Source organism: Armigeres subalbatus, chromosome 1 (assembly GCF_024139115.2).
Source record: "Armigeres subalbatus isolate Guangzhou_Male chromosome 1, GZ_Asu_2, whole genome shotgun sequence".
Taxonomy (NCBI): Eukaryota; Metazoa; Arthropoda; class Insecta; order Diptera; family Culicidae; genus Armigeres; species Armigeres subalbatus.
The window spans coordinates 147,558,088-147,581,954 of NC_085139.1; the positions used below are offsets into that span (position 1 = coordinate 147,558,088).

At 39.4% G+C, this 23,867-nt stretch overlaps 3 protein-coding genes across 4 annotated transcripts; all 3 read right to left on the reverse strand.

The window, feature by feature from the left end:
- Positions 1-4,702: 4,702 nt before the first annotated feature.
- Positions 4,703-5,968, reverse strand: LOC134206620 (uncharacterized). The gene has a single exon (XM_062682350.1). The coding sequence runs from the start codon at positions 5,966-5,968 to the stop codon at positions 4,703-4,705; it is 1,266 nt and encodes a 421-aa protein (XP_062538334.1).
- A 359-nt stretch (positions 5,969-6,327) lies between these two features.
- On the reverse strand, positions 6,328-10,239 carry LOC134206621 (uncharacterized). The gene has a single exon (XM_062682351.1). The coding sequence runs from the start codon at positions 10,237-10,239 to the stop codon at positions 6,328-6,330; it is 3,912 nt and encodes a 1,303-aa protein (XP_062538335.1).
- Positions 10,240-21,195: 10,956 nt separating this feature from the next.
- LOC134205221 (myosin light chain alkali) lies at positions 21,196-23,587 on the reverse strand. 2 transcript variants are annotated; one of them, XR_009978093.1, is made up of 6 exons: positions 23,459-23,587; positions 23,246-23,276; positions 22,561-22,869; positions 22,409-22,495; positions 22,028-22,138; positions 21,196-21,530 (listed from the first exon to the last, which is right to left on the reverse strand). XR_009978093.1 is itself a non-coding variant. In XM_062680276.1 (5 exons), the coding sequence occupies exons 1-5, from the start codon at positions 23,459-23,461 to the stop codon at positions 21,487-21,489; spliced, it is 474 nt and encodes a 157-aa protein (XP_062536260.1). In that variant the 5' UTR covers positions 23,462-23,587; the 3' UTR covers positions 21,196-21,486. The 2 variants fall into 2 exon arrangements, 1 of the variants encoding a protein (XP_062536260.1); XM_062680276.1 differs by lacking the exon at positions 22,028-22,138.
- Between the last annotated feature and the right edge of the window lie 280 nt (positions 23,588-23,867).

Consider the following 23,867-nt stretch of genomic DNA (forward strand, 5'->3'; position numbering starts at 1 on the left):
CGTGTTGAATTTGGACCAAAAGCCCGAGGAAACCAACCCAAAGCCCACGAATAGAATCCCAATCGGCCGCCCAAGATTGTGTTCACCTCAGCCCCAAGAATCCCCTTTGGAAAACCGCCAAATTATACAGTCCACTTCGGAGGTAAAGGACCAGCTCCCAAACATATCATGTTCATAATTTTTCATGATATTCATAATTTTTGCCAGGAATAATCTAGATAACGATTGCACCTAAGATAAATATGAAGCTATTGTAAGTATCTAATATGATATATTTTGATAGTCTTAGGGTTTCGTTTTTCTCTTTTCAGAGGGCGAGTGGAAAAGAAAAAAATCGTCCTCTCAAATTTGATTTTTATCATCTAATTTTGCATTTTCTTTTTAATATGTCATTTTTAATTATAGTACATTCATTGAATAATTGTGCATTGTGTTATTCACTAATATATTTCCCAATTCGCGAAAAATATAGTGCCGGAATGTAGTGGATTATTGGAGTGGTTTGGATCAAGACAAATCCGATTTACGAAGGTACATTTCACAATATATATATATTCATTCTGGCTTGCCTTTGCTTGCCATCTATTTTGACTATCTTCAAATCTTCCTTCTCATTGCCTATTTCAAATATTTATCTTTTGTCAACTATCTTCCTCGCGTTCCATTTCATTGAAGAGTGGTAGAAATGTTAGAACCTATTCAGCTTGGTAAGAAAATAGATCAGAGTGCGTTTTTATTAGATATGCAGATTGTTAGCGAGAATCAGAAGCTTTTGATGTGCTTGTGTGGTCAATATGTGAATAGATTTAATTAATCGCAATGCTGTACTTGAAAACATGCATCAGAAACGTTTATTTAGGAGTATCAAATTTTCTGTCGGAATTGAGTGAAAAAAGTAGATAATGTTTGTTTATTACATGAAAGACAAATGTACAGCATTCAGAGTTCACGTACAGTCGAAATTTATTTAGTAGGCAGAACGATCGGCCGATCATCACATAATTTGTTCTGCTTTGTGCGGTTAGCAGAACGATCGCCCGATCATCGAAATGTTGTTCTGCTTTGTGCAGGTGAGTAAATTAATTTAGAAAGTGAAGATTCAGTTCGCGTCAATAAGCAGAACGATCGGTCGGTCATCGAAAATGTTGTTCTGCTTTGTGCGGTTAGCAGAAAGATCGGCTGGTCATCGACAATCTTGTTCTGCTTAGTGCGGTCGGTATTTAAAGTAATTAGTGTTCGTTCGACTATGTTTTGAATTGGTCAAACTACACGCTATACACGGCATACCGTTTACCAAAACGAACCCTGCCACAATACCTACTCCATATATCCAACATCCCAGTGATTTCTCGTGGAAGTGCAGATGACTGGTCGGCTTCTATCAAAGCGAGTATCATGTTAACATTTTCCTACCTATTCCCTAATTGACCTGCATTCGGACACGGCCGGCGCTGGTATTGCTTATTTTTGGGTCACAAGTTCTTACACAGTTCTTTACTTGGTATTCATTGACTACGAAAAAGCTTTCGACCGTCTCAATCACGAGAATATGTGGGGCGCCTTCAGACGCAAAGGGAGTTCCTGAGAAAATCATCGGCCTCATCGAGGCACAGTACGAGGCCTTCTCGTGTAGAGTGCTGCACAATGGGGTCTTGTCCGACCCTATCCGGGTCGTAGCTGATGTGAGGCAAGGATGTATTCTATCACCGTTACTGTTCCTCATCGTAATCGATGAGATTCTGGTAGATGCGATTGATTGCGAACCAAACCGCGGGATGTTATGGCAGCCTATAACCATGGAGCACTAGAGTGATTCAAATTTTGACCCTTTCGCTCCCCTATGCTTAAACGATGGCATTTGCCATTTTAATAATCGTCCTAAATTTTTAGCTAATTTGGATGTAATTTGACTGAGCACAAGCAGTTTGAAGCTTGTATGAAAATTACTATGAAAACAGTAACTTTTGTGAAAAACCGTTCCCCATCATTGCCCATTAAACTCTAAAAATGTATGAATACGTTAGCAACATAGGAAATTTAACAAGGGAAAATATCGTCGTTGTTGCTAAACGATTTGATGCTGGCAACAAAAGTTATTAAGGAAATACTGAATTGTGGGAAATTCAATTTAACACGTAAAAGAATAACATCAATATCAATAATGAGCCTTTCTGTTTTCTTTATAATTTTGCTCACAAAAGTCAGATTGTTTCGCAACAACAACTGGCTTTCGGCTTAGGATCTATTCTATGATGGCGATGTGTTAAATATATTCAAATAGATTCTGGGCTGCTTCACGAAACGATCCTTTACATAAGTGGCAATTCTCATAGTAATTTTCATATAACTTTCAAACGGCACGTGCACATCCAAATTACATCCAAATCAGCTAAAAATTTGGGAGGACTATTAAACTAGCAAAAACAATCGTTTAAGCACAGGGGAGCGAAAAAGTCCAAATTTGAATCACTCTAATGGAGCACCTAAATGACTTCGAATTGGCGGATGATGTTGCACTCCTCGCGCAACGGCGCTCTGATATGCAGAGTAAGCTCAACGACCTTGCCGAGCGCTCCTCTTCGGCAGGTTTAGTCATCAACGTAAACAAAACCAAATCGTTGGATGTAAACACGGTGACTCCTTCCAGTTTCACAGTAGCCGGGCAACCAGTGGAGAATATTGAAAGCTTCCAATATCTTGGTAGCCAAATGGCGTCAGACGGCGGTACCAAGATCGACATAGACGCACGGATAAAGAAAGCAAGGGCTGCCTTTGCGAGTTTAAGAAATATCTGGAAAAACAGGCAGATAAGTGAACGCACCAAAATACGAATTTTCAACTCTAACGTGAAATCTGTGCTGTTATACGCTAGCGAAACATGGTGTGTATCAGTGGAGAACACTCAACGGCTGCAGGTGTTCATTAACAGATGCCTGCGGTATATAATTAGGGCCTGGTGGCCTCACAACTGGATCTGAAACAATGAGCTCCATCGTCGTTGTCACCAGAGGCCGATAGCAACAGAAATTCGGGATCGGAAGTGGGGCTGGGTCGGCCACACTCTACGTAGGGGCGGAAACGAAATCTGTAAACAAGCATTAGACTGGAACCCAGCGGGACATCGCAGCAGAGGCAGACCCAGAGGCTCATGGCGGCGAAGCCTCAATAAAGAAATAAAAGAAGTCGACCGAAATCTAACCTGGCAACAGGTTAAAGCGATAGCCGGGCAACGCTCAGGATGGAGATCTTTTATGTCGGCCCTTTGCACCACCGGAGGAGTACAGGATCCATAAGTAAGTAAGTAAGTAAGTTCTTACACATTGAAAATGATGTTAGTCCCAAACTTCATCTGTTGGTTCTCTGTGTAATTACAGCTGGCCTGGCAATAATGAAGTAGCAACCGTGGGCGGTCAATCATGCTCATGCTGGCTGAAAGCTATTTTGGAAGTAGGTGCAGGGAATGGCTATATTCTTGGAAGCGGCGAAATCAAATAGCCTTAGACTGTTTTCGTCGTTCAGAAGGCGCTGTACTTTCCAATAATCGGTCTATATTCCCCCTCTTGGCCAACCTAAGCGTTTGAATCGCCTATGAGGATTTTGAATTCGTGGCTTGGGCAGCTATCGTATTCACATTCGAGCTGCGCGTAGAATGCATCTTTGTCATCGTCAGTGCTTCCGGCATTGAGTTGAAAAATCAATCTTTGAATTACTGAAAGACAAAAAAAGACCCTATCATAATGAAATGAAGACAAATTAGCTTGTTTCTTATTTCTCAGAAAGATTCCTGTGTGGCAGTGAAATGGCACTTGGTGTTAATTTTTAAAAGACAATATCTAATTGATTTGAAAGCATCAAAGTAAGCTTGATATGAACAATAACGGAGAGCCATTAAAATATCAATCAAAGTAATCTTGGTACTTCGCCAGCAGTTAAAGGCATGTGGTCGGGGTTCAGCCAAACCGCACCAAGCGGCTTTTCGACTGACTTGTGATATTTTGTTCGTAAAAGGACAACGGAAATAGTTTCATATCAGTTTAAATGTACATTTGCAGTAGGACATCCTCAATTATCGGTTTGAGGGTGTAATATACGTGGCGCACCCTGCGCATTCGAAATCAAGCGATCGTCTATCGCTGTCAATCATCGTGCGCAATCGTGCGATGTTCATCCAATGTACGCTTACCTGAAAATAGAAAATAAAATCAATGATCAGTTGGTTCTGAGACTTCGAACTGGAAAAACCCAAAACTAAAACTAAGCCTAAATATTTGCTATCACGGTCTTATATACTTATATATATTAAAAAAAGGAGATATTAAAGAGGGATACCGACCCTGTTGTCAGTTGTCAGTGTCAACAAATTAAAAAATTCGTTTAGTTCTCTATTGCCATTCAAATTCAAAGGTGTTCTGTACGTTTGTATATTACTACAAGAACTCAATGTAATTCAGCAGACCGTAGTCTTGTTTCTATTTCTATCAGAATTCAAGGTTATATTATGCTACTGTGTCGAACTATCTTAAAGTAAGATTTTCATTTAATACTAATATTCAGCTTAAGAAAATCACTAATTTTAAGAAAATTTTGCATGTCACTTTCACTCGCTTGTATCGCACGTTTTCTCTCCTCTTTGACATTCTACTTGGCATCCTTCTGGTTCGAACTTCGAAAGAGAACCATGATTCGATCGTATGAGAGCGCCCTAGTGAGTTGCGCCGACCGAGGGGTCGTGACAATCCCCCCCGGGTAAGCCAGAAACCTGGCCTACCTGTTCTTCGCGACGAACATCTAGTACAGCGATCTTCGTTGCAGGGCGCTCGTAGATGCCGGTCGAAGTTTGAATTACAGCTGACCTTACTTGATTGTCCTTTCCGCGTTTTACTCCAATAACACGACCCTTAGGCCAGCAGTTACGAGGAAGTGCTGGATCTACTATCAACACTATATCGTTTTCCTCTATCGCCTTTACGTTGTTGAACCACTTAGTTCTCCTGGTTATATCTGGTAAATAGTCACGCAACCATTGTTGCCAAAATATGTTGGCTTCTACCTGTGACGCTCGCCAAGCTCGCCGTAATACTACTTCGCCATCACTCAAGCCAATAGCAGGTTTAAGACCACTAGATGAGCCCAAAATAAAGTGGTTGGGTGTTAGGACAGGTGCCTCTGGATCATCAATCGGAACGTGTGTCAAGGGACGAGAATTGACTACATTTTCGATTTCTATTAGACAATTTCGTAGCATTTCATCAGTTGGACATCGTGGTAGTTTCATCCGTTGCAGATTTTTCTTCACTGTTTGCACGAGCCTCTCCCAGGCTCCTCCCATGTGTGGAGATGCTGGTGGTAGGAACTTCCACTCCGTTTGTTGGCTGATTATCTCCTGCATAATCTTTTCTTGGTCCAGTTCCTTGATAGCTTCCGCTAATTCTTTGTTTGCCGCTATAAAATTTGTGCCTCTATCGCTAATGATTTGAATAGGTACCCCCCGTCTTGCCATGAAATTCCTCAGTGCCATTATACATGAATCTGCGTTTAACGAGTGTGCGATTTCTAGGTGTATTGCCCTCACAGTCAAACACGTTATTAATACTCCCCAACGCTTCTCATGCCTTCGACCCACCAGCACATTGAACGGTCCGAAATAGTCAATACCAATATATGTAAAAGGTCTTGCGAATGCCGCCAACCTAGCCTTTGGTAAGTCTGCCATTGGAGGAGGATTTGGAGAAGCCCGTTGATTCTTGCATACCTGGCAGTTTACTCTGATTTTCTTATACAATCCTCGCAATTTCGGAATTCGGAATGTTTGGCGAAGCTCGTTAAGGACGGTTTCGTGATTTTGATGATGATATCGCTGGTGATAGTCTTCTATTATTAGCTTTGTGATGTAGTGATCTTTTGGAAGGATAATCGGATTTTGAGCATCTGTTGTCGCATGATCACATGCTCCGATCCTGCCGTGCATTCTCATTACAAAGTTCTTATCAAGAAAAGGGTTTAAGTTGAATATGGGACTGGTTTTGGAACATTTTTCCTCCTGATTCTGTTTGTGCAAGTAGACATATTTCATCCGAATACGAAGTGTTTTGCGCTTGTCTGAATAATAGGATCGATGCTTGTTGCAAATCTTCAGAAAAGAGGGGTCCTGTTTTCGGCTTGCCTCCTTTAACTTTACTCCGTAGAATAGTAACAAATCTGATAACTGTTGCTGCTGTTCGTAACAGACGTTTCAAGATGAGAATCGTTCCACGTGAAAAAGTGATTCCATTGCTGTTCCGTGATACAGCAGACTTGCCCGGAGTTCTTCTTTGGTACCGTCAGAAATTAATGGCTCCGAAGGCCAAGTGTCGCTTGACTGCCACAAAACTCAGGTCCTCTAAACCATCGACTGCTGCAGTTGAGATTTGGATTTCGCGACCACTTTGTCGCTTCATCAGCAACGTTATTCCTCGAGCTGATCCACTTCCAATTGCGTATTTCAGTGGTTTCTAATATCTCGCTTACTCGCCAGCCTACGAATGGCGAATACCTGCGGTGGTCTGATCGCAGCCAGCACAGTACGTCGCGAGCATCGGTCCAATAGAAATGTTGGTGGATTTGGAAAGATAATGCTTTAGATATTGTATTGGCCAGCCTTGCACCGATGACAGCACTCTGCAGCTCCAATCTTGGTATGGAAACAAATTTCAGTGGGGCTACACGTGATTTCGCTCCGACTATAGAGCATTCAACAACACTCCCTTGTTGAAATCGGAGATACACCACTGCAGCGTATCCCAGCTCGCTGGCATCTACAAAGGTGTGCATCTGAATAAGAGTATTTGGACCTATTGCGGTCAATGAACGGTAACATCGAGGGATGCTGACGTCTTCCACTTTTGGGAGAATACGTAACCATAATTCCCACTTATCTTGTAAATTGTCGGGAATTTCATCATCCCAGTCGATGGAAGCACGCCAAATTTCTTGGAAGAGAACTTTGAGGAAGATGAGCAGGTTTGATAACAAACCAAGAGGATCGAATATAGACATTAGCGTGCGCAGAAATTCTCTTTTTGTGGGTTTACGCTCGCCCGCCAGCAGTTCAGCAGCATGTTTAGATGATAGCTTGTAGGTGAAGTTGTCCGACTTTGTGCACCACCACATCCCAAGCACTTTTTCTGTGCCCAATTCTGAACCGACATTCAGACTCTTCAAGCTTGCTTCCCTTTGATTAAGCGTGTGGAGAACGGTTGACGAGTTAGACAACCAATTACGGATTTCAAACCCTGCTTGAGCGTGAATAAACCGAACCTCTTTCGCGAGCTGTATGGCTTCTTCCTCTGTTTCCACGCTATCCAGCATATCATCAACATAATGTCTGTTTACAATAGATTCTACTGCTCTAGGATGTTTTGCCGCATGTTTCTCCGCATTCATGTTCTTTATATATTGCGCACAGCTAGGTGAACAACAAGCTCCGAAGGTCATCACTTGGGTGACGAAGGTGCTGGGCAATTCATCTGTTTGATTTTCTTTCCACAAAATCAGCTGGCAGTATTGGTCCTTTTTTGCAATCAACACCTGCAAAAACATCTCTCTGATGTCTCCGCTGATTCCTACTTTATTTTCTCGGAACTTATACAAAACTTCGTTCAAAGGGACGACTTGATCGGGCCCCTTCATCAACATAGAGTTCAGAGATATACCATTTGTTTTTGCAGCCCAATCCCACACGATACGTGTCTTTCCCGGTTTGTTTGGGTTGAATACCGGAAACATGGGAATGTACCACACACGTTGCTTTTTCATATCATTTTCTTCACCTTCAGTTAGCTTCCTTATATATCCCATTCGTTGAAAGTTGTCTATCTTAGCTCGTACCTCAGCAGCTAATTCGGGATCTTTTCGCATTCTAGTTTCTAGGCAGTGATAACGCTTTAGTGCAACAGGTTTACTGTTCGGCAAACGGAAATCATCATATTTCCAAAGAAGCGGTGTTTCGTAATGCCCGGTGTTTGTCTGGGTTATCGTTGACAAAATCTGCAGCGCTCTCTCGTTATCCTTTGATAATAATGGCTTTTCGGGTTTCAAAATACCTAGTCCCTCCAATGAGAAGTACTCCCGCATCGCTTGGCCTAAATTGTAGGAAGAGTCTCCATTACAGGAGCATGTATCTATACTGTGGTATCCGAGAAACGCATCATTTTCCTCTGATCCTCCATGAATCACCCATCCTAGTCGTGTTTTCGATGCAATAGGCTCATACATCTGTCCCTCTCTTCCTTTAATAGGATAACTAAGATTCGCGTTGTTTATGCCTATAAGAAGGCGTGGCTGCACATCCTGGTATGAGGCAATAGGAATTCCACGTAAATGTTGATATTTCTCCTCTAATTCTTGCATGTTGACTGTTTGATGGAAAAGTTCCAGACTTGATACCGTGTGAACTCCTCGAATGGTGCAGATCTTATGATTCTCCTCAATGCCTGAAATTTGCAAGGAGATGTTCCTTGATTCATTTTCCATCCGACATTTATTCGCTGTCCATTTGAGACACAAAGGCTCGTGCAGTCCTTCGATGTTGAGCTCGGTCGCCAGCGCAGCGTCAATGAACGAAAGGGAGGATCCATCGTCAAGGAAAGCGAACGTATTCAAACGCTTCTTCGGTCCGTATAATATCACAGGAACAACGCGAAATAGCACCTTATTAGTGGCCTTATGATGGATGTTGCATTCGCTTTCGGTTATATTTGGATTCACTCCTGTCATGTTCGCATCCTTTGGTGCACAATCAGATTCGTTCCTGGTGCTAGGTTCCATTATAACATCCCGTTGGCTGTTGTGTAGGAGACGATGGTGTTTGAACTCACACCCATTTTTTCCGCATATTTGCTGAGACCTGCATGGTCCATTGTGCTTTTTCAGGCATTTCCTACATAGCCCTAATTCCTTGAGAGTAGCCCATTTTGAATTGTAGCTAAGTTCTACGAAACTTCTACATTTTTCGACGCTGGTGCAACTTCCCTTGCACACCGAACAGGAAATGTGTGATTGTTTGTGCGGAACTGGAATCGATGGTTGAGACAACTGTATTTCGTCAATATCTTCCGAATGAGTGTTTACGAAAACCGGGTTGTTTTTAGAAGTTCTGTAACTTTTTGTTTCGCTTGGCAGAGCAGCTAGCGGGCAAATTGTCTCTGCGAGTTCATACAGCCAAACAGAAAACGTGGAAAGATTAGTGCACGGTACGTTCCGCCTGTGTCTTGCCCAATCGAATTTGATAGATGATGGAAGTTTGTCTACCAATTCACGTAGTAGGGCTACGTTATATGTGTATTCATCTAACTGGCAAGCTTCAATGGTCGCGCACAAATTTTGCACAGCTAGCGCATACTCGATAATTGTATCCAGTTTATCGATTTTAGGTGCGGGAGTAGAGCTGATTTTTGCCATCAAATTGTGTATGATGACCTCTGGATTGCCGAATCGCATTTTTAGTGTCGAGATGATTTGAGAAACATTAGAAGGATGCATCAGCAAACATTTTACTGCTTCGTGTGCCTTACCCTTAAGGCATTTCTGTAGACGCACCAGATTCTCCTCCGGTGTGTATCCGCACATGTTGGTGGTGGTCATGAAAGAAGACAAAAACAAAGGCCACTCCTCGGGTGTTCCACTGAATGCCGGAAGTTCTCGTGATACAGCTTGACGTGCTACAACTTGACTGTGTGTTAAATTGTTGGCAGAATCTTCTGCCATATGAGCTGATGAATCCTCTTCGCGAATCCTTAACCGTCTAAACTCCGGAACAATTGGTCGATTCAATCGGATGGATGGTTCAGTTTGATAGATATTGTTGATAGTTCTTGGATTATGTTGTGTGATACTGCGTTGTCTTGAGATGGTCGGGTTTGCTATGGCGGGTTCTGCCGGATGTTTTACAGCTACTTGGTCAATGTTCCTCTCGTCGTTTATCCAGTTGTTTATCCTTTCGCCAGCTTCTTCTTCTTCTTCTTCGAGGTCAGCCACTGACGATGTTTCACTGGCAATTTCCATCAGTAGATTGTATCGCTTATGGATGTATTCGAGCTTTTTCGCATCCTGCTGTTCTTGTATCTTTCTCTCTTCGTCTAGCATTTGTAACTCCAACTGCAACTGTTTTCGCTTGATTGACATCTTCGACGCTCCAGAACGGTGACTCACGGTGTCCTCGGAATCCTGCTTCGCGTTGATTCGAGCTTGTGCGTTTGTCATTTGTAGTGGATTGTTAGAAATTTGTCTACTTAATGGCAAAGCAGCGGGTATTATGGTACTGGACGCAAGGGGTACATTAATCGATGAAATTGGCTGGTGGATACTTGTTGATACTGTTACACACTGGCTTGACGTTACGGGAAACATATTAACCGATGATGTTTGCAGCGTACGGGTTTGCACAAATGTAGTAGGTGGCATGAGTGTATTCATATTCGATGTACAGGGAATACCACCAACTGCACTAAATGGGATAAACGTGTGAGGGACAAGATTGGCACTGAGGGGTGGAAACATAATGTTTGATGGGACATGCTCTAACACAGATTCGTTATTGCTGGTTTGTGTAGGGCATGTTTGCAAGGCAGGCACATTTCTCGTTATTTGAGGAACGACATTCAATGGGGCTGATGTAATCCTGACTGTAGGATTGGTGGACGCGTAGGTACTTACAGATGTTTGTGACACCGACACGTGTCAACAAATTAAAAAATTCGTTTAGTTCTCTATTGCCATTCAAATTCAAAGGTGTTCTGTACGTTTGTATATTACTACAAGAACTCAATGTAATTCAGCAGACCGTAGTCTTGTTTCTATTTCTATCAGAATTCAAGGTTATATTATGCTACTGTGTCGAACTATCTTAAAGTAAGATTTTCATTTAATACTAATATTCAGCTTAAGAAAATCACTAATTTTAAGAAAATTTTGCATGTCACTTTCACTCGCTTGTATCGCACGTTTTCTCTCCTCTTTGACATTCTACTTGGCATCCTTCTGGTTCGAACTTCGAAAGAGAACCATGATTCGATCGTATGAGAGCGCCCTAGTGAGTTGCGCCGACCGAGGGGTCGTGACACACCCAATTTTGAGTTCAGGCAATAAACTCATAATTGGCTTCCCGTATTAAACTGGCGTCGTTGGATTGTTTCGCTTATTTGTTTTTGACAACAGAAGAAAGAGTGGATGAAAGAGATGAGAAAAAAATAACTCTAAAGTAAGTTTAAAAAACTCAACGCTGGGTACTTTTTTTCTTCCGTGTACAATTACCATCAGCATTCCAGAAGGATTCTCATCAGATTCCGAGAAGCATTTCCATTGGAAACTCTAAGGAATTCATTCCAGAATCATCGAAGTATTCCAACCGGAATCCAGAAGAATTCACACTGGATTCCTTTCGACTTTGCTTAAGAATTCCTTGCCGATTTGTTTCAGAATACTTCGATGATTTGCTTCGGAATCCCTTGAATATTTAATTCGGAGTCTCTCGACGTTTTGCCTCGGAATCCCTCAATGATTTCCTGCGAAATCCCTCGACGAATTGCTTCGGAATCATTCGACGATTCGCTTCAGAATGCCTCGACCGTTTGCTTCGGAATTCGGACTCTTTTGACGATTTACTTCGGAATCCTTCGAGGAATTGCTTCGGAACCCTTCGCTTTGCTTCTACATGCCTGGAACATTGCCTATGAAATTACTGGAACATATACGTTGGAATTCCTGGAGCATTTTCAACCGAATCTCTGGAACAGTCCCGTTGGAGCTCCTGCAACATTCCCGTCGGAATTCCTGGAGGATTCCATTCGGAATCTCTAGAAGATTCTAATTGGAATCCCTGAAATATTTCCGTCGGATTCATTCCCGAAACATTTTTTTTTTTTTTGCGGCCCGCCACTCACCCCCACACCAAAGAGCTCGAGATTTCTCTGAGCTCCCTGGTAATGGTCGCATCTAGGTAATTGCCATTAGCAAACATGTTGATATTTATAATACAAAAAAAAACAAAACTTATGGTGGGAGGTGTGACGATACTAAAAAAAGAAACTAAACATTAAAACATTGGAATCCAGTGGAAATTAACTTTCCTTTTAAGGATTCAAAAGTGATTTAAAAGGACAAAAGATATGTGTATATTTATATATTATAGTTACAAAAAGAAGAAAAACTAATAAACCAAAAATGATAAATATGATATGTGTCAGATTAAAAAATCCTTAATTTTACCTTTGTAATATTCTTTTCAGTGGATTTTAAATGTGGTGCGGTTATCGATCTGTTTCAAGTAAGTTGGAAGCGAGTTATATTTGAGCGGACCGAAATAAGATAATTTTGTTTGACCAAGATTCGTTCGAGCTCTAGATTGTAATAAATTGTTGGCTTGTCTAGTAGCATGACCATGATTAACAATTCCAAATTCAAAATTATGGTGAAGATTTTGATTTTTAAGTATATCATATACGAGTAGAGATGACTGTATTTCGCATAAGCACCGTATGGGTAACGCACTATGCATTGTGGTAGAGTAGAGATTGAGCGTAGGATATAACAACGGTAAGTTAAAAATTATTTTGAGGCAGCGATTTTGTAGTACTTGGAGTTTTCTTAGCTTAGACTTACATGCATGTCCCCATGCAATTATCAGATACTGAAACAGCGAATGTACACAAGCATAGTAAAACTTCAGAAGAGCCTGTCGAGGTACAAACGAGCTGACACGATATATCATTCCACACATAGAGGCAACCTTACTTTCTATACTTTTTATGTGACAGTCCCATGATAATGTCGAATCCAGCATAAGGCCAAGATATTTCATCGAGGATACTTCTTCAATAATATATGAGTTTGTAATGGGATGTCTATGGCTTTCAAGTTTCTTGCGAGGACTATGGAACAACATATATTTTATTTTAGATAAATTTATAGAAAGTAAGTTGGAATTGAAATAGTTTACTAATATTTTTAAATCATGTTCTATATGGGAAATTATACATTCAGTATCCGAATGTGGATAAAAGATAGCGGTATCGTCCGCAAACAATCTTGGTACTCCAAATAATGCCAAATTACCTAACACACACACAAACACACTTCGATACTGTGGGCTACAACAGAAAGCACGTGCTTGAGAAAAGAGAATATGGTGGTTGGACCGGATCTATCATACTGATTAGAAATCGACATAGGTTTTAGGCTGACTTAACAAATATTTGTCATCATAACAAACAGTGTACGGAGGGCTTGAGATAACTTAATGAGGTGGTAAAATGTTCCAAGATTCGAGGACCTTTGACGTCAGCTACGATCGTGTGTGACAACTGTAAGCAGCCAGGACAGGACAGGACAGCCGATCGTGTGTGACAACTGTAACCAGCCTATCCCAAAGATGAGAATGAATACAATAGGAATTGTGGATGCTTAGACTTAGACAAACAGACCGACATATACTGATCAATACTTGAAAGCTTTATTCGATACCGGAAGTCCTGTTTCTCTAATACACCTAACTTTTACGAAACAATTGAAAATTGAACATAATATTCACAAAAAAAAAACTCTACAAGGGTATCGGAGGAACACTTGTTACTTTTTAAGATATATTTCGTGCTAATGTTGAAATTTAAAACATTTGCTTTAGGACTAATTTTTAGGTCATTCCTGATTTGACGATGTCTTCATACGATGCTTTTATTGGAAGAGATATTATCATTGAACCAGATGTTCAAACAATTATCGAGAGAAACCACGTCCAAATTTCTCGAGACCCTCTGACAGAAAATGTAATGGTTGGAAATTTTTCAAATGCAAAACCTATGGAATTGTTCAACGAATCCAAAATAAAGGATAATATTGGAAATATAAGTAGTGATAAATCTGAAATATTCTATGATATTTTGAAATGCTCTATGATATTATTTTTTTACTGATTTTATTTGCTAAATTATCTAATACATGCATTCATCTCTTAGACTAGGTGTTCCTTGTTTTATTAACACTATCATCCTTATTTGCTATGTTACATTTTTAGTTATTATTAATACATTCCAATTGCCTCTGGCAGTTAAGATTTTTCCTCTAGTTGAATTTAACCAGAAACTTAACCTAATTCATACTAAGGGTACAAGGACCTAATCGTTGCAATAGAAGATTGCAACGATTTTTCTCTAAAATTGGAAATTATTGTTTTGGACATTTGTTGCTATGTCTCAATATTAGAAATTCTATGAAGTTCATTGGTACTATACCACGGAGGCAACTTCAGAATCATTTTCAAAATTTTATTTTGAATCCTCTGAAGTGCCTTCTTTTTGGTATTGCAGCAATCAGTCCATATTGGCACAGCTGGTCTAAAATGGCTGATCTAAAAATTTGTTTGTAAATCATTTGTTCCATGAGCATGAGCATGAGAGCATGAGCATGAGATGACCGTACAATTCGTAGTTGCTACTCCGTGATTGACCTGAACTAGCGGAATTGCACAGGGAACCAACAGATGGGACTTGGGATTAGAACTCCATCCTCAATGTACACGTACCGAAAGCTCAACTTTTAATGGGTCAATAACGGCGCCGGCCACGTCCTTACGATCATCTAGGGAAGGGAAGGAATGTTAGTGTAACAACCGTTGTTTTAGAGACCGACGAATCGTCTGCATCTCTACGGTTGTTACGGGAAGGAGTATTGTAATTAGGGAAAGGAAGTGTCATTACTTAGATCAGGATTCACCTTGGTAAGTGATGTAATCCAAGTAACTAGCATGTTAATGTTGACGCGAGAACAAAGTATAGATCGGTTACAACGTATTTTGTTGTGTTCTTGTAACGTAAGGGCAGATAATCAATCGCTCCGGTAGCGCTATTGCTAATTAATCTTTTAACTGTCCGCGATAATCAGTTATCGTGATTGTTTTATATTCATCTAAAGCGAGGAAAAATTATCAATATCTTAGCGATAACTAAATCTATACTAGAGCAATTATTTCACGAAGCTCGAACAATTTTTTATTTCGAATGTCAGAAAATTTGCATTTCGGATCTTGGACAGTTTTTGCATATTAACACGAACCATTTGCATTTCAGTACCGTCATATGGGGGAAGATGATCATTTGATGTGTCAGTCAAAAGTGCCTAATTTTTTCATGAAATGGTGGTCTAGTAGATCAAAAATTATAATCTGTTTAAATAATGTTACCGCTAGGTAGAAAATCCGAGTTTTTCGATTATAATTCTGAAAGTGTAGTTCGTGAAAGAAAGACAAAAATAGTTATAAATGACGCTATTTTCGACTTCTTCACGTGGAAAATTCAACATTTATTCAAAAAATCTAGTGTATCTTGACGGGTAGGTCATAATGATTTCATGTTTATGAGGTTTCATCACCGCGAGAAACTTATTGATTGATTTTCATTGGCTTTTATCGGTGAGATCGAACTACCTAAGCTCAAAGTGGAAGGGAGCATGTTTGTAAAGCACGATGAAGCACAGAATTGAAAGTTATCGCAAGCGAGCGACAAGTATGAAATTGAATAGAAGTTGAAACGTAAGCAGAGGGCCATTGAAGATCAACACGAAATTTGGGCTTAGGTAGTTCGATCTCACCGATAAAAGCCAATGAAAATCAATCAATACATAATGATTTTAGTAGAGTTGTCTTGATCAACTTCACCCCGAACCAGATTACTCATAAAATTTGTGATAATTTAATTTATTTTATTAAATGCGAACGCATTTCAGGAAACTGAATATGTTGATTATTACAACGTATAGCAGTACATTTTTGAAAATATTTGTTTCGATTTAAAATTTAAACACACATTGTTATTGCATGTTTTGTCTTAAAAGTGACCATTTTCCCCCAGATGACGGTACTTGAATATATTGATCTCGGAGTACGAACGAAACGCGGATAACACTTATAGGAACTTAGAGAATTTGTACCTCGCATATCGGATTGCAGTCTTTTAATTCTACAAAAAAAATTACACGATATCCAATATACAAGATCATCTCGAAGAATGAAAGGCAAATGTGGCTATCATCCATTTATTGACTTACACTGAGAATTCTGGTATGATATTAAATGTATAATATCAAACAAAGAAAAAACGTGTACTCATGGCTTATGATCCTGCAGAAGAAAAAAACAGAATCGGCAGTCATATAAATATCAAACTCGTCAAAAAATATATGTATGAATTATAGAGACCCCAACATTTTCGTGTTCGTTCCTCGTTAGACAATCGGAAACAGTTGCAACACCGAACGATATTAGGGATGCCAGGTGATATTTTCGAATGTCTTCACAGTCGCGTAAAAATGTCTTTAAATGTCTTTAACATTAAAATTCATCAGCGAAAAATAGAACGAATTTTTCTTTGAGCCAAGATCTTTCTAAAATTCCTATATAGCCATAATCGTTACACATAGATAAGTAGGGTGATTCATTCCGATGCCCTACACTGCAATAAAAAAGGTTTCACATAGAAGACACTAAAGTATTCTCCTTTGACTATAAACTACTCAATTATGACTCCAAAATCCGGCCTTTTGTGGGATAACGGTTTCACGCACAAAGAGGTACAAATATTATGTGCAACTATGTTCCACAAATGATTAATTTATATGAATAGCAACGGGAAAATGTGTAAAAATTTTGCTTTTATGCATCTAATCCTACTACCCCCGCAAAAAAGCACACTTTCAGTCTTCCGTCCATAATAATCGTGTTGAAATGAGGAAATGGAGAGGATTTAAAAATGGTAGATTTCCAGTATTCTATAATCTATAAAATCAACTAAAAGGCAAATCAAATAAAAGAAATCACTTAGCTGGAAAATGCCAGTTCTCGGAGAGTAGTGGGTAGAACTTGTGGATCCGTTGTTGATTATAATGGAGATCCACCGTCGTACTTTGTCATGCCCCATCCTTTTCTTCATGATATTCTTCGTTTTTGTAGGTTTTCGTTATCTAGGATGTAGCATGAATCTCTCATTCTTGATCCACATCGTCGTTGGGTCTCTTGATAAACGTCACACCAATCCATTGCTTCATTGCATTTCACCTGAAATCTACGATACTTGACATCGGATGTCAAAACTTTTGCTCTTTTAAAATTTAATGAAAAAACGACAGCACCTTTGTCTGTAAATCATTTGTTCCTAAGACAAAGTTTTGATTTTCTATTTATGGATATAGACACAGAAGCAGAAGTCCTAAATATTTAGCTTCGCTAGATCAATTAATTGGAATCCCATTCATAGTGACAATATGTCTGCTAGAAGGTTTCAAATAAGAAGCTCTCGGCTTATGTGGGAAAATTATAAGCTGAGTTTTGAAAGCATTCGGGGAAATTTTCCATTTTTGCTTCGCCCTTTGGCTGAAAGGCCCGTGTCATATGCAAACAAAGATTTTTGACACCCTGGTGGTAAATCAGGTAAGTCAGAAGTAAAAATGTTATACAATATGGGCCCCATGCTGCCTTGGGGTACACCTGCTCTTACAGGTAATCTATCAGATTTAGAATTCTGATAGTTTATCTGCAGTGAGCGATCTGATAAATAATTTTGGATCAGTTTAATAAAGTATAGAGGAAAATTAAAACTCATCAGTTTTACAATCAAACCTTCATACCAAACACAGTCAAATGTTTTCTCTATATCAAGAAGAGCAACTCCAATCGAATATCCTTCAGATTTGTTGAGCCGAATTAAATTCGTAACTCTTAATAACTGATGAATGGTTGAATGCCCAGAGCGAAAACCAAATTGCTCGTCAGCAAAAATAGAATTGTCGTTAATATGAACCATCATTCTATTTAAAATAATCTTTTCAAGTGGTTTGCTTATTGAAGAAAGCAAACTGATTGGGCGATAACTAGAAGCCTCAGCTGGATTTTTGTCCGTTTTCAAAATTGAAACAACTTTGGCGTTTTTCCATTTATCTGGAAAGTATGCCAATTGAAAACATTTGTTAAATAATTAACCAAAAAGGATAAAGAGATCTCAGGAAGTTTTTTTGATAAGTATGTAGAAAATACCATCCTCACCCGGTGCTTTCATATTTTTAAATTTTCTAATAATAGATCTCACTTCATCCAAATTAGTTCCCAACAAAGGGCCAAAAACATTATCTTGATTGAGAATGTCTTCGAAGCTCTGTGTAACCTGATCCTCAATTGGACTAGTGAGACCTAGACTAAAATTATGGGCACTCTCAAACTGTTGGGCTTGTTTTTGAGCCTTTTCACCAATTTAAAAAAAAAAATATTTCCCTCTTTAAGCGCTGGAATTGGCCTTTGAGGTTTTTTAAGAATTTTCGTTAATTTACAAAAGGGTTTCAAACTGGTATCCAACTTCGAGACTTTATTCTCAAAGTTGGTATTTCTCAGAATAGCGAAACGTTTTTTAATTTCATTTTGCAAATCTCGCCAAATAACTTTCAAGGCGGGATCCCGAGTTCTTTGGTATTGTCTTCGCCTAATATTTTCAAGACGGATCAGTAGCTGAAGATCGTCGTCAATAATAATGGAGTTGACTTTAATTCCACATTTAGGAATTGCAATGTCTCTGGCTTCGACAATTAAATTTGTCAAAGATACGAGAGCATTATCAATATCAATTTTGGTATCGAGTATATATTGGTATATTTGATGGTAATATCACCATCAAAATTCCTATCGATATACGTTTTATATGAATCCCAATCAGCTCTATGATATTTGAAAGTAGAGTTGACTTGATTAATGTTAGCTTCTTGTGAGATTTCAAACATCACAGGAAGGTCAATCAGAGTCGAAGTCAGCATAAGTTACCAATTGGCCAAACAGCTGACTTGAATCCGTTAAAACAAAATCAATTGTAGAAGGATTTCAACTAGAAGAAAAACAAGTTGGTCCATTGGGATATTGAATAGTATAATATCCTGCTGAACAATCTTAAAATAAAATTAGATCCATTAAAACGAAGTCCAATAACAATTTTTTGAGTAAATTTGATACCAACCTGAACAGTTTCAGTTTTGGTATTTGCTTTGAACATTGCATCAATCATGTGATGCAATTGTTCATTTAGAAAATCAAAATCGGAAGCAGACATGCTACCTGAGTCGTCAGAATGAACGTTATTTTCCGTTGACGAATGGATATGAAAATCATTCATCGTCTATAAATTTTCTGAAGCGAAATTTTGCCTGCCTGCAGCGATGCTTGCATAGGCAGGCACGTTTGAAAAATTAGAATTCGACGAACTGCTCGTTACCCGGTGAGAAATAGGAGCAAAATTTGTTCGTTGATTGTGGTGGGTATGAATTGCTCGACTTGCCGCACAATTGGTCCCACCACAAATCATGCATTTAGCATCCATGTGGCAATGTTTAGTTTCGTGACCCCACTTGGAAATTTCCCCCAGGCCTGCGGAAATGTTCCTATGTAACACGGACATGGGACATAACATAATAAAGGCCTTTTCCAAACTATTCATATTATTTAGTTCACATTTGTTAAAGTGAACTTAAAAAACAATACCAGAGTCATCACTGGGGAGACCTTTCAAGACGACTTTGAACAATCGCTCAGTTTTGTCGTCGTATGTGAAGAATTTATGGCGCTTCTCAGTTAAATACTGAAGAATCCCGGCAAAACGCGGCAGTCACCCTTCCTGGCAATCTGAAATGAAACCTTGATCCCCTAAAGGTTACTCAAAATCTCATTCCTAAAGCCTGTAAACTCGGCAACAGATACCACAATTGGCGGAATCCTTTGCTTTTTCGCATGAATCGAATCACCTGGGCTAGAGTTAGATTCGATTTGCTCAATTTCCTCATGAATCAAATCGAACTGATTGCTTCGATTGTTCGATAGGAGAAGAATTATTTTCAATGTTAGAGTTTGAAAGAATATCTCAAGTCTCCAGCTTCCTTCTATTTTTCCGCGCTTTGGCAGGACGGTCTTGAAACCTTGTTTCTTAGAAGGAAGTGGAGAATTCAGAGACTCCCCCTTCCTCTTGTTTTTATTAATGCTCATTGCTGAGCGTGGAGACGTGACCTTCTAAGAGGTTTTTTCCCAGAACGCTGTCCCTGCAAGATTACCACCGCTTATCGGAATTTTACTTCCGCAAACGGGTCCAACGTAAAACGAAGGCACGGGTCCAAGCAAAGATTGTAACGGTATCAGTAGGTACGAATAGCGCTGAGAAGCACTGCTGAAATAGAAATATCTTCGGAAAGAATTAAAAACTTCCTTCAGTAAAGAGAGAAAAGAACCGCACAGCACGAAAGCACGATGCGGTCTGTCTATCATTCTGCATGTTTTTGCATTAATTCGAAGACCACTTTATCACTTTATTGATAATGTGGTCTTTGATTGATTACTATGCATTGCAACCATTTTTGAAAAAAAAATCGGGTTAAATTTAGGGGAGTTTTTAATAATCACGAAATGCAATGTCCGATCGGGCCAATTTTCAATAGCAATACAAATAAGTACTATATTTCACCATAGTGAAGAAAATAAGTGCCCAAAAAAATCACTTTTGTACATGCAGTCAAATAATTCGGAATATCTCCTTTGTTCGGCGGACCAAACATGGTGAACCAGTTTTCCAAAACTTGACTAATTCACATGTGGGACACACCCAAAAGTAAGGAAATCAGTTGATAAAATTTTGACTGTCCCAAATATTTTGTCTGTACATGTGTAAGTTCTTCTTCTTCTTCTTCTTATTGGCATTACATCCCCACACTGGGACAGAGCCACCTCGCAGCTTAGTGTTCATTAAACACTTCCACAGTTATTAACTGCGAGGTTTCTAAGCCAGGTTACCATTTTTGAATTCGTATATCATGAGGCTAGCACGATGATACTTTTATGCCCAGGGAAGTCGAGACAATTTCTAATCCGAAAATTGCCTAGACCGGCACTGGAAATCGAACCCAGCCACCCTCAGCATGGTCTTGCTTTGTAGCCGCGCGTCCTACCGCACGGCTAAGGAGGGCCCCAAATGTGTTTAAGTATGTTTAAACATATTTAAGTAAACAATTCGTTTTCGACGATTTTACTAAGCCTGGTTGTACAAAGTACATTCATTGCATATTTATATTTGGATTTCAACACGTCTCACTTTTCAGATGGTCAATAATTTACAGGGCATGGTGATATTCTCCAATATTAAGTCAAATAACTACTGCCAGGGATTATATAATCTCTTTATACATATATTTTTATTAAAAACTTAAAAAAAGAAATTATTAATAACCGCTCCCATACTAGATGGCATAATAAATTATCAGTTTTGTTTAACGTGCTGATGTTTGGTAAAACGCTGTTCTTGCTGATTTCGTCGATGTTGTTTTGTTATTTTCCCTGGACGTTGATTGATGTTCTTACTTAACGTTGGTTTGTTTTTGTTTTCAACATATTTATATAACCATCATACAAATGTTGCAACCAGATTATCGGGTCGCAAAACAGATCTAATATGCTTTTGGTGTATAGTCACACAATCTCTGAAGAAATGCTGCAGAAAAATAAAATCATTAGTACCAATAGAAATACAATACATCAAGCGCGAAGCATTAAAAGTAATCAAGGGTGAAACCCAGGGAACATTTTTCTGCAAACCCGGTTAAAAACTAACATAAATATAAGACATGTAAAAGAGAAACGATTATGTCATTATCTGATATTCAAAAGCCGAGAGAAAAGTGTAAACAAGTTTCGTAAGTCGCCGGTGTGTTCTACAAAGATCTAAAAATAGCTTTCGGTGCGTGAAATCATCGTATGGGTGGGCATATTTCTCGTTAAATTTTCGCTTTGCGGTATGTGCCGAAAATAGCTGGTCCCATTGACAACATGTGGAAATGACGAAAGAAAATTTTCAACCCAAAAGACGATTTTTCAAGATGTTTCCAATGGTGTAATAAAGTTAGATTTTTGAAAGTTCAATGAGAAATGTTGAGCCAAAATACTATGCGAAGCATTATAAATATGTAACAAATTATGAAATATACTTACGAATACTCTTACATATTACATGTTGGTAAATTTAGTTATTGAATGATGTTCGTTCAAATGTTTACTTGTGGTTGATGACGACCATGTTATCCATCATCTTCTTGAGGAAGGCTATTATCACAATTGGTCAACACGTAACACATATTTGAAGTACACATAGAATTGAACATTTATGGTTGATCAACATGAAAAAAAAAAAAACAAGGAAAATTCATCTGTGAATACTCATTATGGAAACAGGTTTGGGTGGTAATCTCAAGAAACAATTACAAATAAATCTTCAGTCAGATAATTTAATCTGAAATGCATTTTGCTTTGTTTGCGAGTGATTTCCATCTGTATTATATACGAATAGAATATTTGAATATCGGCAACACTTACGGGCATATGGGATGTTACCGTCATCGTCCTCGGGGTCCATGCAATCCTTGAAGACATTTTCAAGCTCCTCATCGGTCAACTTCTCACCTATTGTATGATAAAATACTGTTAATGAAGACAAACCGATAGTTCTCCAACCCGATGCGTCATACCCAGAGCGAGTAAACTGTGTTGCAATTCAGCCAACAGCATGGTGCCGTTTTCTTCCTTGTCGTACAGCTTCAAACATTCAAGGAAATCCTCGTAGCATCCCATGTCCTTCTCCTTCTTGACCTGGGCGTAGATGGGGAGGAATTCGTCGAACTTAACTCGCTTCTCACCGCGTTTCTGGGTTCCACCCATTTTGCCGATGAGTTCCAGAGTTGGGTTCAGGTTGAGGGCACGCAGAGCGTTTCCGATATCGATAGCATCAATGCTGTTGCTGCCATCCCAATCGTAAACGGAAAAGACAAACTGTGCCTCTGCAGAATTTCAAAAAAAAGTAACGCAGAACATGATTAGTCATCACTAAGCTGGATCTTCTTCACCCTTTGGAAAACATGATTTAGTCACACAGCGAACGGCGTGAAATTTTCACTTCAACCACTCCTTTTTCGTACAGCGTTATTTTTAGATCTACCTTGTGCCAATACATGCACCAGTGCAGGTTCACTAATCCAACAACAACCACCATTCACAATTGCGTCATAGGTCTAGTCCCAAATTGTTCTCGCATGCTTGATAGAGGGTGACCGTAGCACTTTGAATCGTTCTTAATATGAAAGTTCTTTGCACAGTTGACTAAATCACTTCTCCTTGGTAAATTTTATGTCTTTTCACAGTACTTTTAATACTTACTCTCAATTTCAACGTCTTTCAGATCTGCTGCCTGAAAGGAAATTTAACCGAAGAAAAAATCCGTTAAAATCACGTCCATATTAATAAGTTTTTAGGCTCTTATTTGCACCAAACTGTATAATATTTCCAAAAGCTTATGCCTTTATCACTTGGTTTCATTACTTCATCCCATATCACAATATATCCTTTTCTATCACCTCAGGGAGCACTCACCATTGTGTCTTGTGTATCTCGCGGATCGCCGTAGACTCCACTGAGGAACGATTCTCAATCACGGTTCACGACGAAATGAAACAAGTGCTAGTTATATTTGGCTAGTACGAAGTTGAATTTGGCGCAGGGAACCTTGAGAGCGCGCACGACGTTCGTTCCTCGCCGCTGATGGTCATGCGCATTGGGGCCGGCGCTCCAACATATTTCATTCAACTCAACGCCAGGTTTACAGGGGTCCTAGCATAGCGCAAGCAAAACCATCTTCCCCCACCATACACACGTCCGCGTTATCAACCATGGGATTGCCCTCGATATCGGGCCAGTTTTCGGAGGTGTTTCAAATTTTTCGGCTCAGTCGTATTTTTACTCCTTCGGCAGGGAATGCCACGAGAGCTATACCATCCCACGT